The 14,718-nt window shown below is 34.1% G+C and overlaps 1 protein-coding gene across 2 annotated transcripts; it reads right to left on the reverse strand.

The window, feature by feature from the left end:
• Positions 1–650: 650 nt before the first annotated feature.
• Positions 651–13,193, reverse strand: LOC128208027 (G protein-coupled receptor 137Ba-like). 2 transcript variants are annotated; one of them, XM_052911308.1, is made up of 7 exons: positions 12,892–13,193; positions 6,562–6,605; positions 5,992–6,226; positions 5,416–5,571; positions 4,291–4,419; positions 3,911–4,023; positions 651–3,600 (listed from the first exon to the last, which is right to left on the reverse strand). In XM_052911308.1, the coding sequence occupies exons 1-7, from the start codon at positions 13,108–13,110 to the stop codon at positions 3,375–3,377; spliced, it is 1,122 nt and encodes a 373-aa protein (XP_052767268.1). In that variant the 5' UTR covers positions 13,111–13,193; the 3' UTR covers positions 651–3,374. The 2 variants fall into 2 exon arrangements, with proteins under 2 accessions (XP_052767268.1, XP_052767267.1); XM_052911307.1 differs by having other exon boundaries at positions 12,676–13,193.
• Positions 13,194–14,718: the final 1,525 nt, after the last annotated feature.

Genomic DNA, 14,718 nt, shown 5'->3' on the forward strand with positions numbered 1-14,718 from the left:
ACTAAGAAAAAAGATGGCTCCATGCATGAGCGTTTTGTTATTAATCATGAGATCAATACCTTGTAGATACAAGCTAGAAGTCTATATCAAACACAGAATTTCATATTAACTTATTTTGATCATTGATCAGCTCTGTGGTGGGCAAAACTTGCATGTAGTTTTAACAATCTTATTTCAACAAGTGGAGCCATCAAACCATGTGATCAGGGCCCGGAATGAAAGCATATTCATATTTGACAGCATGAGCAATTTGAAGTCATGTTATAAATCAATTGGGATGCTAAAATGGATTAAGCAGTAAAATGTTGTACTTAAATCATGTATTGAATTATATACAAAGTTTTTATTTTCATTAAACTAAACATATGTGAAGAGTATCAATGAACATGTATGTTTAAAAGTATGGTTATAATTTATAAGTTCTAGAACTGTGTCACAATGTCATCTGGACAAAGCAAAAGTAACATTAATAAAGTTTTTGTAAAACATAAAATATTATCCAAGAAGTCAGTCAACTTTGGAAATGTAGATCAAACATTATAGAGAGCTTTGATTAAACAAAAATTAACCTATTTCAGAATTCACTCTCTTGAATGTTTTATACAACATACATGTTTCTCAAGGGAGTCAAGGTGGAAACAAAAGAGCAGTTATGTTTTTATTTTAATTGTACACGTTTCCATATTGCTATTAACCGATATTTAAATTTTAATTCAAGTTTTTTTTATCACATCAAGGGAGACAATTTTATAAAACTTGGTCCCAGAGTTTTCATTCCATTACCACGCACAATATCACATTGTCATTGATGCTTCAAGTTTAATTATTTTCCATCCAAAATATTTCAAGTTCTAATGGAATGTAAATCCAGTTGGTCACACACATTAATTTGATGATGACAATTATGAAACAGCCGGCCACATAGTTATGGATCTTGTACTGTTTATGAGTAACAGCTGTATATAGAAAAATGATTTCACTTTTTTAATAAAATGCGCTAATTCAGCATATTTTCTAATCAAGGGAAACAATTTGATAACAATAGGTCAGAGATATCAGGTTCTTGTATTGGCATGTTCACATAACCATTAATTGATAATTATATTGATGCTTAATTTCAAGTTCTTTGAAAAGTAAATAAAATTGCTAATTTTTCGTAAGTTTACAAAGTTCAAAGTAAATATGAGACAGCATGAGATTGTTGCAGTGAGCTAACATAAAAAGTTTAATTTTGATAACTTTTAACAGTTTAAAAATATTGCGAAAAAAAACAAAAGATATGTGGACAGATGAACAGATGGCAACACAGGGTGATTACTAAAATGGGCACCTACAATACTTTTGAGGGGCCCTAATAATTTGACTATCAAAATATTAAAACAATAATTTCTTTGATAAAGTATGTCAAAACAAATATGTACAGTAACATTTCTTCAAAGTTAGACATTGAAACAGATAACATGATCAATATATACAGGATAAACAAACTTAACATCAATAACACAAATATTCCTTATCATGGCAATAAGAAATGAATCTGAACGACCAAAAACTATAATATATGTACATGTATGATGTTCCAATTAAAACTTGATTAAACTTAATGAGGACATTCTAAAACTCGCATGTTTAGTTGCAGTAACAAACAGGACCTGATTTCAAAATCGTACATACATTTAGAGCTGTTCTTGTTTATATATGAATTGTTGTAACTGATAAAATATTCAAATGATAAAATAATCAGTAAATAAGTGTATGAGGTGTACATTATGTTTAATTTATGTTAAAGTACTGATTTCTTTTTGCTTTTATCAACTAAAGCAATAATTGAAAGTGTAAATACAGGCTATCAGATATATATTTAAACAGGACTGTCATTGTTTTTATCTATTTTGAAAAGTACTGTGAAAAAAAAGGGACTAGAATGCATCCAAAATAAACAAATATTGATTTTAAGTCACATCGTGACTTATATTTACCTCACCGGTTCATAAAATAAACATGTAATAATAAATATGTACAAGATATTTACAGGTAAAAATCACAGACTTCCGAGTCAGTGTTGGCTGCTTGGCTTACAATTTTTTAGTAAATGAATAGTAACAAATTTTCAACAAAATTTTGATTTAAACTTATAAGGAGAACATATATCATATAATGCATTTCTGCAAAAACAGCACAACCTTTTATGTATACAGGGGCCATTTATCAACATGTGTACAACAAAATATTGTTAGATGATGAAAATGGTTTGTTAATATCTGGATGTTACAGATCAAATTGAATATTTTGCTTTTGAACTGAAAAATACAAGTATAATAATCAAAACAGATATTATCATTACACTGAAATATTGATCCAAAAATGTGATTAAAAAATGAGGCCATTGTATTTAATAAGTATGAATTACAGATATGGGATGAAGAAGGAATGAGATGCTATAAAAACCACATTTTAACTTGCAATAGCTGCATTGTGTTCAGCAGCAAGGATACATTGCTACCGTATGAATTAATTTTATTCTTTATTACTTTTTGTGAAACTTGCATAGAAGTCTCAATCAGAGTTAATGTATCAAACATTAAAAAGTCCAGAAGTTTAAATTTTACGATTTCATAGACATTTTTGATTTACTTGTACATGTAGTTTATAAAAAATGTATAGATGATGGTGGTGATGATGATATTGATGATAATGATGACAACAATGATGGTGATGTAAAAAGAGATATCATACTTTATTTATCATTTCAAAAGTAAAGCATGGAAAACAGAGCAGTGGTAAGCCTTTTTGGTCTCTGCAAATTTATTTTTCTGAAATTGTGGGTGTTTGTTTAAAGCAGATTACTACATAACAGTAAATTTCCCAGACCTCGGTATAGAGTGCTTATGTAGAGTCTGTAAATGGTGGGTTTAATATGTGTTTTAGTTTTTAAAATACCTTAAAGAATCAGCATTTTGATCAGTGTTCCATTGATAGCATCTCATCCCTTATCCATGTAAGATAACATAAGATGCCAAAAAATATACGCCTATGATTATACAAGTTGAAAGCACAATAATATCTTACTGTAACCAAAAAAATATCTTCTTCTCTTCATTAACTTTGGCCCACACTAAGTCTTGGAACTTATAAGATCAATTTCTGTCAGAAACTTGTTCCACACATGAAAAACTTGTTCCACTCTGGAAAAACTTGTTTCACACTGGAAAAACTTGTTTCACATTAGAAATATCTGTTCCACACTGGAAAAAATTGTTTTACACAATGAACACTTGTTTCACACCAGAAAAACTTGTTCCAGACCACACTGGAAAAACTTGTTTGACTACGGCAACACTTATTAAGCGAATACAATTTGTTCACATGGCTTTCTATGTTGATCCATATCTGGTATTGTCTGTGAAGCCAGCTGGCTGTGGGGAGACACTGTAGCTGTAATGTCTATCCGACGTCATCACCGCCCCATACCCCAGGGTCGGACCCTTGGGTAGAGTTGTGCGGGGAGATCCTCGTAATGTCTCAACACTTGCATCGATAGAGGCTCGTGACTGGCTAGCATTTATGGAATATCTTCCTTGGCTTGAGTCGCTTTGATGACTGAAACAATGATATAATGTCTGTAATAACTCTCAAGACTACATTTATTGTGTTATTCTTTCAATTTATTTGTGCTTAATGCATCTTTTTTCATATAGTAATTAAAACATTATACATACAATCATCTGCATGAACATAGTAAAATCTAATGTGCATTTCAAAAAAATGTTTTAGATTGGACAAAATAAAATGAAATTGATGGAAGAGCCAAAGCAGAATAGCTCATTCATTAATTAAAACTGCATTGCTGCAGTTAATTGTTGCTGTTTAAATGCTTGAGAAAATTAGTTACGGTAACTGTGGCAAATACCTGTGGAAATAATCACTAGCAGCGCTGATGTCGTCATCACTATCATACCGTCGAGGGTTGTCAAAGAAGTAAGCTCTTGTGTTTTGAGTGTGAGAAGGCAAATCATTTAAACCCTGAAAGAAAACAACACCATTTCCATTTCATTTTCAAAAATGTTTAAGTGCAATATCAAGGGATAGGCTTTAAAGTTCATACATGCAAATTGCCGATATTTTACAAGTTTTCACACATCCTGACTCTGAGACATCAGGCGATATTAATACTCTGACAATGACCTGAAGTTTTTCCATTTATAAATTTTGGTACTTACAGGGTAACTACAGTAGTGCATAAATATATTCATGGGTGAGTAATGTAAGACTTTACTAAAACAACTCTACCTTTGCCGAGTTTTGTGTCCGTACTCTAAAAAATACTATCACAATGAACATTGGCAGGATCTCCCACACAAACAGGACAACAGCAAACGAGGCGTAGGCATACCCTTTGTCAAGCTGCACAAAATCCGCCTGAAACATAAGGACTATAAGGACGCTATAAACTAACTTCAAGAAAGTGTCTTTATATTCAAAGATTGAAAGCTTTCTTTGTGTCTAAAGAATAATTCATTCATAGTACAATGCTTACAACTACGGTATATGGCGACTATATGGCATTTTATCTTGAAAACAATGATGATGTAAAACGTGCTGTCAAAAAAAAAGTCAAATTAGAAAGGAAACAAGAAATACCACAATGTAACAAAACCAGGTTTTCAATGATTGACAATAGAACTTCAGCCTTCAATGTCAGATTCAGTTTCAACTGAATTTGTTTTTTTGTCTTTTTAGTAACAATGACCCTAGGGGCCCCAAATGAAATTCCATGAGAGCCCTCCGAAAACTCTTCCTACATCTTCTTACAGTTTGTTCACAATATGTCAACCCTAAGTAAAGTTATTCACTACCGAACGGTTATCTATTTTTAGTAGCAGTGACCTTGACTCTAGGGCCCCGAACACAATTCAACAAAAAGTCTCCATAAACTCTTCTAATATACAAAGTAAGATTACAATATATCAACCCTAACTACAATTATTCCATATCATAGGTGAGTTTAAGGCCTTACGGCCAGCCAGCCTGAACAACAACATACCTCATTTCAATAACCAAATATTAAAAATATATAAATAAGCCTGTCAAAAAATAAATAAAAAAAGTCAATCAAGGGCCTTAAATTGTATTTAAGGTTAATAATGAGTTGTGTAACCTAATTGTGTGATGGCTACTGTGTAAAATATGAAGTCCATTGAATAAATAGTATTTGAGATCTGAGTTTGCACATATAGACAGTATTGCCTGCAAGTATTGATATATTACTGATGAAAACTTAACATTACAAACATTATGGAAATTGTCTTGTACATGTACCATGATATATTGATGAATACAGAAGTACAATCCCACGGCAAGACATGAATTATAAAACAGACGAATAATAATACATGAAAACTGGCAGAAACTAACCTGATCTGTAACATTGATCCAACCATATCCAAAGCTAGGCAGTTTGTGTGTTTTTCTGTTGACGGGAAAGACTGCTATGAGGTTGTATATTGCACGTGTAAGGTACAGGAACATGATAAGACCACACGTGGCTAGGGCCTTGCATACTGTTGTGCCCTGAAATGTTTGGCTGGGAAGTCAATTGAGAGAAAAATCTACAGTGCTTTAAAGTGAATAAGCATTCACTGGTCAAGTTATAAAATAAATTAAATGAACATTTTCACAAATACATTTAAATAATTTATAGATATTTGGCCCAACAATAACAAAAAAAATAGGATTAGCAATTACTTCTAAAAGAAAAGACAACTGACAATTTATTTTATAAGATCACCTATCACTCCATTAATGTTATGTAAGTGCAGTGCACTGATTTAATAACATAATTTGTTTTACTGATGAAACCCAATGCATGTACTTATCTAACAGACTGACAATATACAATTGCAACACTCTGACTCATTTATGATCCACAACTACTGTCATGTATTTGCAATATCATGAACAAATCACGTCACACAAATAACGGTATCAAACCTTTGCTTCTAAGACAACACTAGCTGCAGCCATCTTGGCCAGTTTGTAGATGCAGACAGACAAACAAAGACTGACGAGAATGAAGAGAGTATCATTGATGGTGACTCGTATGAGTAGCATGGCATAGGGCAGGGAGGTGGCCTGGTCATCATACATCTTTGTTATCACTGCACATGACACATTGGTCGTGAGGAATATAACTACAGTAATGCCCAACAGTACTTTCAATGATAGTCTGAAAGATGTGCCAAGAAAATACAAAATACATTATACAAGTAGCTGGATAAAAATTAATGTATACAAGTCATTACAGTATGCAGTTCAATTATATTCTTCAGGAAGTTCTCTTTTATTAAAATTAATTTGATATGCATATTGAATACAAAAAAGTGTTTAATAGTCGAAATATACCGGGTTTTCATTTTTATATAAAGAACTTTTGCATGTTTACAAGTATTATTTTCCTGTTTATTCAGGAGTTAATTATTGATTTCAGTGATATATATTCCCATGCCATTGCTGGTACATGTATTGATGCATAAACTAAGAAATGGTAACTTATGTACTAACTTCAGTCTACTCGGCTCATATCTTGCTTTGGCTTTGTGCACCACCTGCAAATATAACCAAATAAACCTGGTGTCAGATTTATACACTATTGCGTGTTAAGATCACTAGTGAAGACACAGTTAACAGCCAATATTTGGATGAGTGAATTCAACCATATTAAATTTTAATGTCCATTTTTCAGGTAGAAACCTGTTAATACTGGTGTCAATTTTAAGAGGCCATCAGAAAGTCCTTGGCCTTGCTCAAACCTTTGACCACTATGGTGAAAGTCAGACACCTATATAATCAAAATACTTTACCAACAAGCAACTTCAAAATGTAATTATATCTAGTTTGCTGTTATAAAAACTAAGTAAAGTTAGTTTACAATGAAACTTTGCATGTCTTCAATTGCATTTCTGAACTCTTAAACATCTATTTAACTAATACAGTTTTAATGTTCACCAGGTAGAAACAGTCAAATCAGTGACATAGGCAATCTGATCAGTCTGTAACGGTCAGTGGCGACTCCATCAATCATTTAGTTGCCATGATACTAGATAGTTATTAAAGCTCTTCTTGTTGGCCTTACATATGAATATCATTAAAGACGTATTTTTGTTAAGGCCACTGTTGAAGTGTGTGCACAATAGTTTTAGCCCGGAATTATAGATATTCTGGTTTTCCCAAGCTTTCCCAAGCTTTTGCTCCGGTACAAACACAATTTTACCGTTTTAATATTGACCCGTTACTTCGGAAACAATAGAGTCATTGGACTGTTTCATGAATTTCAATAGCCCGAAATTCACTGGGAAAACCCAGTTATGTGAATTCCGGCTATATATATACCCAGGCTGTGAGTAATACAGACAGGATAAATGAAAAACCATTGAGTGTTAGTGAACATGACAATATGCATGCTGAAAAACTTAAGTCTGCGAGTAACTGGTAAGTAACAATACAGAATGATACATTGTTTACATAGCATACTTGTGCATTAAAATGGAAAATATCATAGAGATTAACATGGTTTTTATACTTGTATGTTATCATCATTATTTTACCCCAAGAATTTTTTTAAAAGGTGGATTTTGCTTTATTCTTACAACTATTTCAGCATTCCAAGTTAAACAGAGACCAGTAGTCTGAGGCTCATAAAAAAAAATGTTTTAGACCACCCGATTTCACATTAAGGGACCTGACTCTTTGATAAAAGCTCAAATTGAACGTAAAAAATCATATCCCAGTGTCTTTTACCATCTTTTTGTAATTGGGACCAGGGCCCTTAAATAACATTTCTGAAACAAATTGCCTAAATTTGGAAAGTTAACACAGCAGATTTTTTCCTTACAGGGAACGTTATCTTTTTAATCAAATTTTCACTATAACCCGCTATATAAACATAAGCCCATATTCCATCACATCAAGTCAAGCTATACATGGCATTGCAAAGTGTTAATTAACGGAAATTAACGTAGCTGTCAATTTTCTAAAGGCTATTTTTTGTTCCCATCCTATAAGTATAATTCTAGTCAGTTTTATTAAACTCAAACAAACTCCGCCCGTTATCTACAAATCACTTGGTTCAGACTCTAAACATAGTTTGATCCCTGAAAATTATGCAACTGTGAAAGTTTTCAGAGGCTATTGTCACCTTATTTGCAAGAATCTAAATTTTGAATGCCCTTGTTATCCTTGAAAAAGAATGAAGCTACTGGTACAAACTCTTCCTAAAGGCATGAAAGCCCTTTAGCAGGTATGTTTTGGTATCAATTAACTTATTAAAAATTCTTTAACAAACACTCAATATTCCTGCAACATAACTATCAAGTTTGGGGGATGAGATTGTTTACCCTCGCAATCGGTGAAATCCATTCTGCGAGCATGGTTCAATTTTCATGTATCTTCTGTTAGTACCAACGGTACCTGTTTAAATACCTACATATCAGTGTTAGCCGCATCACAGCGATGTGCCGCTTTCATATTTTCCAAAGTTTATGTGGTAGCAGGAGATGAACGCAGTGATAACGTGCATCACTTCTCTGGCTACTGCTGAATATATTCCAGCGATGACACAATCTTTCTTACCGTGGCAACGCCATTTTGCATAAAACGTGTGGTTGATAGTGTATTTCAAATGATTGTTGCAGATGCATTTAAACATATCTTTGCTTGGATATATCTTTTTTTGTTCTATAGGGTTTAGGACTGTGATTTTTTATCAAATTAATGTAAAGAAGTATCCTTTTAGGGAATCTGAATGGGGCCGAATTTCAGCTCCCTTTTCAGTAAAAAAAACACACATAGCAAAAACTTTAATTTAAGCCTTATTAAAAGCTCTTAAATCTTACAAAGTCTTCAAATTAATCTGTCGGTGTTGAAATAAAATATATTTGTTCAAACCGTGCAAAATGAATGCAGTGGTTACACTCCCTTGCTGTTTGCACTGAATCAAATTATTGACATTGACTAACACCTGACTGTCAGATTAATCTTTGCTTTACTGTTGATACCCTGACACCCTTTTGCAGCTTTGACATGCCTTATTAGGCTTAAACAGACATGTTATAACAGTCTTCCCAAAATTGTATAATTTCTGCCTGTCCATCAGACACGCTGGAAAGTTTAGAATGGCGGAAAAACTATTTGCCTGTCCAAACCAACATGACACTGAAGCCGAAGCATATTGAGTACAGACGACTTCGATTGTGCCTTGTTGCAAACCAAGAACCAATCAAAACAGTTGTAATAAAATGCTGTTACAGATGCATCGTACATGTATCGTTTTCCTCCCCCAATCAACATCATGATTCCATCTGAAATGGCCGACTTTTGTTGATGTTTTGTGACATCAAATATCAATGGGGTTGTCTACAGTTTAGACAAATGATCAGCGAAAGCACAAAATTTTTCCATACAATTTGCTTTTAGGTACATTTTCGCTAATCAGTATTCTGAAAATATGTAGGTCATCTAGAACATCATTTAAGAAAAAGCTGCTGGCCCTGTACAAAATCTTCCGGACATATCCGGCAGATAGTCCAAATAATTGTACGTTGACAGATTTTTTTACTATTTTTGATATGGCAAATCCTTCATGTACAAATTGTTTTGTACTAAAAGTGGGTAGTTATTCCGATCAGGATTCTGGGTTAAAGCATATTGCGTCTATAAAATATCATAAAAACAAGAAATATTACCAGATAATGTAATTTTATATTAGTTTGGTACACAAAAAATAAATATCCAACAAATAATTATGAGTTTGACGAATTTTTCTTCATTTCATTCTGTCAAAACATAACGATATATACATGAAGGGCACCTGCAAAGCAGCAGTTCACAATTTTACAACAATCAGAACATTTCGGCCATGGTCGAGTCGTTACGATTGTATTTACGAGGATCTTGAAGCTTGTCGGAGGTGGCCGAGTTATTACGATTGGGTCAAGTTGTTCTGCTTGGCATGATTGTTGTCTGTGTCAGTCAACTTTCGTTTTATTGGAAAGGTAAATAATGTGTTTTAATGCATTAAATGCTTGTTTTGTGCAAGAAAGGTTTGCACTTCCATGGTTAAATATGAATATAAACCTTTATTATCCATTTCAACCATAAAATACTTCCCTTAATACATTTTCAATATTTTTCAAACACCCCCGGTTTTTGTACAAACTTGTTTAGACGTTAGGGATTGAAAGAATCCCGTATAACACGTCTATTATTTTAGACTAGTACGGCAGACTGGCACATTTCGGGAAGACTGTTATAATTGTTGCTTGAAATATTAGCTACCAGGTATACTAATAATTAAAACAATAATTTTCACATTGTAAAACACTAATTCATGTGTGTACCAGTTATCCATTTCAGAGGGATAAAGTCTCTTCGCTGCAATAAAATGATGTTGGAATGCTTGCTCAGCCTTTAAAGGAATGTCAAAAGCAATTCTACAAATGGATCTGGGGGGAATACAGGTATACAAGTACATTCATGAATCATAACAGTACAGTGGAAACTCACTAAACCGGATCACCACAAAACCGGAATCCTCGGGATACCGGACTTTTTTCAGAGTCCCGGTTTTCCCCTTCTATTTTCAATGTAAAATAATCCCTACAAAACCGGAACCTCGGAATTCCGGATACCGGACAAAAATCGAGAAAATTTGTAAGTTGTCAACGTAATTTTACCTCACAAAACCGGACGTATAACATGTCAAAATGATTTTGTGTATTAGGAATTCGCGAATCGCGTGTCACTTTGACACTTTGTTTTGACAGCCGGTGCGTCGTTAAATATTCCGCCTGTGATGTTGTGTTAACTCGATAATCGATAATGATAATTGCGCTGTTGATTGACTGCCGCGCGATATTCAAACGTTAACTAGAACTGTAAGCCATAGGCTAACGAATACCCCCCACCCCTCCATGTCTAGGTTGTTTGCCCTGGAGTTAGGCCGGACAAAGCTAATTTTGCCTACAAGGGGAGATAACTCCAGTCAGGGTCATGTGACCTGTACCAAATTCACAGAGGCGAAAGTTTACAACATGGCCATTAATTTCTGAAAGTTTGATAAAGATTTGTTGAATAATAACAAAGATGAATCCCGGACAGGGCTTATTTTGCCTACTTTAACACATCAAGGGGAGATAACTCCAGTCAGGGTCATGTGACCTGTACCAAATTCACAGAGGCGAAAGTTTACAACATGGCCATTAATTTCTGAAAGTTTGATAAAGATTTGTTGAATAATAACAAAGATGAATCCCGGACAGGGCTTATTTTGCCTACTTTAACACATCAAGGGGTGATAACTCTGGTCAGGGTCATGTGACCCGTACCAATTTCACAGAGGCGCAAGTTTACATCATGGCCATTAATATCTGAAAGTTTGAAAAAGATTTGTTCAATAACGACAAAGATGAATCCCGGACAAAAAAAACGGACGGACAGACAGACAGACAGACGGACAGGCGGACAACCCGATTCCAGTATACCCCCCCCCCAAACTTTGTTTTGGGGGGTATAATTAAACTTGTGAAAAGAAAATTGATTGAAACATTAAATAAGGCGAGTTGTTTTATTTTAAGACTTAAAAAAAAGATGATTATAAAAACGCAGAAATGTTTAATTATGTTTACCACTTTTGCATGTGCTTTAATCATGTCTCAACCTCCGTCTAAACGTCGAAGGATTGAACTGTCCCTAGAGGACAAAATGAATCTCATTAGAGATTCTGAGAAAATCCCTAAGCCTACAATCAAGGTACGTTTGAGTAAACTTACACCGTACGTCAACTCCTCACTAAACCGGAAATTTTGCCCAGTCCGGGCCTTGTCCGGTTTAGTGAGTTTCCACTGTACAATGTACATTTGTTATATTAAAAAAGGGCCATAACTCCAAAGAGAAAGTTTTGTTAATATTGTATGTTGAATGGTCAAGTCAGAGAGAGAAAAATGTCAAGGTAAGAGGTGTCAATGGCTCAATGCTCAAGTACTGGTAACAAAGAGGCTTAGCCATGCATGCATGGCAAAGGTGGGTTTGTTTATGTCTTAGTAATGAAAAGTATATTGTCAACAAAGGAGGCTTTGCCATGCATGCATGGCAAAGGGGGTTTGTTCATGTATTAGTAATGAAAAGTATATTGTCAACAAAGGAGGCTTAGCCATGCATGCATGGCAAAGGAGGCTTAGCCATGCATGCATGGCAAAGGTGGGTTTGTTCATGTATAAGTAATGAAAAGTTTATTGTCAACAAAGGAGGCTTTGCCATGCATGCATGGCAAAGGAGGCTTAGCCATGCATGCATGGCAAAGGTGGGTTTGTTCATGTATTAGTAATGAAAAGTATATTGTCAACAAAGGAGGCTTAGCCATGCATGCATGGCAAAGGTAAGTTTGTTCAGGTACTCGATAAAACAGGACCACAAATGTATGAACCAAGGGTATTATCAATTTTCAACTTCATATCTATATTGAAAAATACCTTCTTATCTTAGATTTTATGACTTGTACTCATACATTGGCCGAACCAAGAAAATGTTAGTGAAACTGCACGTTCTATATTTAATGTCATATTCCGACTTCAGATAATAGACTGTTAGGACATATATTTTAATTATATAGGTTGAATTTACCTGAGCAAAGAAAAGCACCAGAAGACACAGGATTATAAACTGCAAACACACTGGAAAGCAGAACATTAACCAGTAAGTGAAGACGGGGAATAAATTTACTTTTGAACAGTCATTAAAATAAAATGAAAATAGTGTCATGCGCAATCCACTCCAAAGGAGAGACAGGAACAAAAACACTGTTTGGTAACTTAATCGCTTGTGGCGATAGTACCATACCATCCATAGTTGAATATACACCATAAAAAATAGTATTCCATACACACACACAAATGTATAAGTGAGTCCTCTTTCAAAACTTGGTTTTAAAGCTGGAACTAAAGGAGGAAACGTCACTGCACCGGGAGTTGTGGTCGAGTTTTTAGACAACATAGGCGTTGTAATTGACACAACATTCTTATATTCTAAGATGTAAGATGGAGTTTCTGAAATGGCCATAATTTTCAGAAGTTTAAATTAGGTTAATTAGAGGTAATCATTTTTGTTGACATTTTTCTGGACTTTGTAGTGTGTATACCGGAAGTACCTAACAGCTGATGACCTTCACCTTTGAGAATGAATGTTGACTGCCCGGATGCCTCTTAATGCACAGCAATCAGTTGCACAAACAACGGTACCTGAAGAATTCACAGGATTTGTTATATTAAAAACTAAAACTAGTATTAATTAATACTTATAACAATAATCAAAATAAGTGAACGTTTTAACAATTTACAGAATGTGTTGTGGTGGCAAAATACAGTTAAGATGTTAAGTTTTATGAAAACAATTATGTGCTTCATTGACATTTAAACTGCCATACGTCTTTTTTGTTTTTGAGTAGCCCTGGCAACAATAACACATGTTAAATATTGTTCTAAAAAGCGAGAGATCGACTGATAATGCTTGTTACCAAAGAATAAGGAAAATGCCAAAGAAGCTCAGAAAAGGCTAATCAGGGCAAGTCATTGTATAACTGTCTCAGACTAAGAATAGATTAGATACAAACCTGGGGCTCCCTTCTTGTAATTCATTTGTGGGGTCCCTAGACTTACCGAAATACGATTATTTACCGAAAGACGGATAAAATTACCGAAATACGCATGAAAGCTACCGAAAGACGCCTTCTAATGCATTTATTTTTATATAATCTTGTATATATAATGATTATACGCATTGTAGCCAAAAATTGTAAAAAAAATATTTAGAAATAATGACTTTATTGACAAAAGAATTTTATTAGGAATAAGATGTCTACTCCTTCAATATAACAGGTACTTACCTTGCAAGTGCAGCTCCGGCATCATATGATAATCCACTATATGCACACGATTTACAAACAAAATTGAGGTTTTTGGCACTCCATGACTTAAGGTCTTGCTCGGACAATTCAGAACATTTAGCATGAACCCAATTCCTACCATTAGAACAATGTATGCATTGATCACTACTTCAGTCAACAGCACATATAGCACAAGGAAACTCATCCATCATTAATGATTTCAGAGTGTAAAGTTCTATTAATTTGGACTTCTTTAATACTTACAGCAATAACTTACCTTTTTACTCGCGATTGTTATTCATGAATCTTCAAATGAAGCTGTCAATTTCTGTGAAAATCACCCGCAATTATAAATGTACACATACTGCATGCGGTCCTTTAATGCGTAATTATTATGATATTTACTCAACACGTGTCACAGAGCCGAAAAGGGTTTTTTACCCAAATTAACACACTTTCAATAATACCAAACTGTCCCCAAAAAACGTGCCGCTACTTTGTGGGGTGTCATATACCGGGTGATAATTATGTTGTTTTAAACATCGCCTGATTTTGTGTATTTGGTGTGGTCTGGTTATTATTGTCCATAAGTAAGCTAATTTATCTGAAGATGAGAACTTCGCTGTTTAAAAACTTCTTTTTTCAATTTTCATATAAACAAAAATTAAAATTTGAAAGCCCTGAACTATATTGTAGATCTAAGTTAGTTTCTAAGTTAGTTTAAAAGAAAATGATTTTAGCGACATTTTCGACCTATTTCAAAGGCAATGTTTCAAGTATATTCC

The sequence above is a fragment of the Mya arenaria genome, chromosome 11, assembly GCF_026914265.1.
Source record: "Mya arenaria isolate MELC-2E11 chromosome 11, ASM2691426v1".
Classification (NCBI taxonomy): domain Eukaryota; kingdom Metazoa; phylum Mollusca; class Bivalvia; order Myida; family Myidae; genus Mya; species Mya arenaria.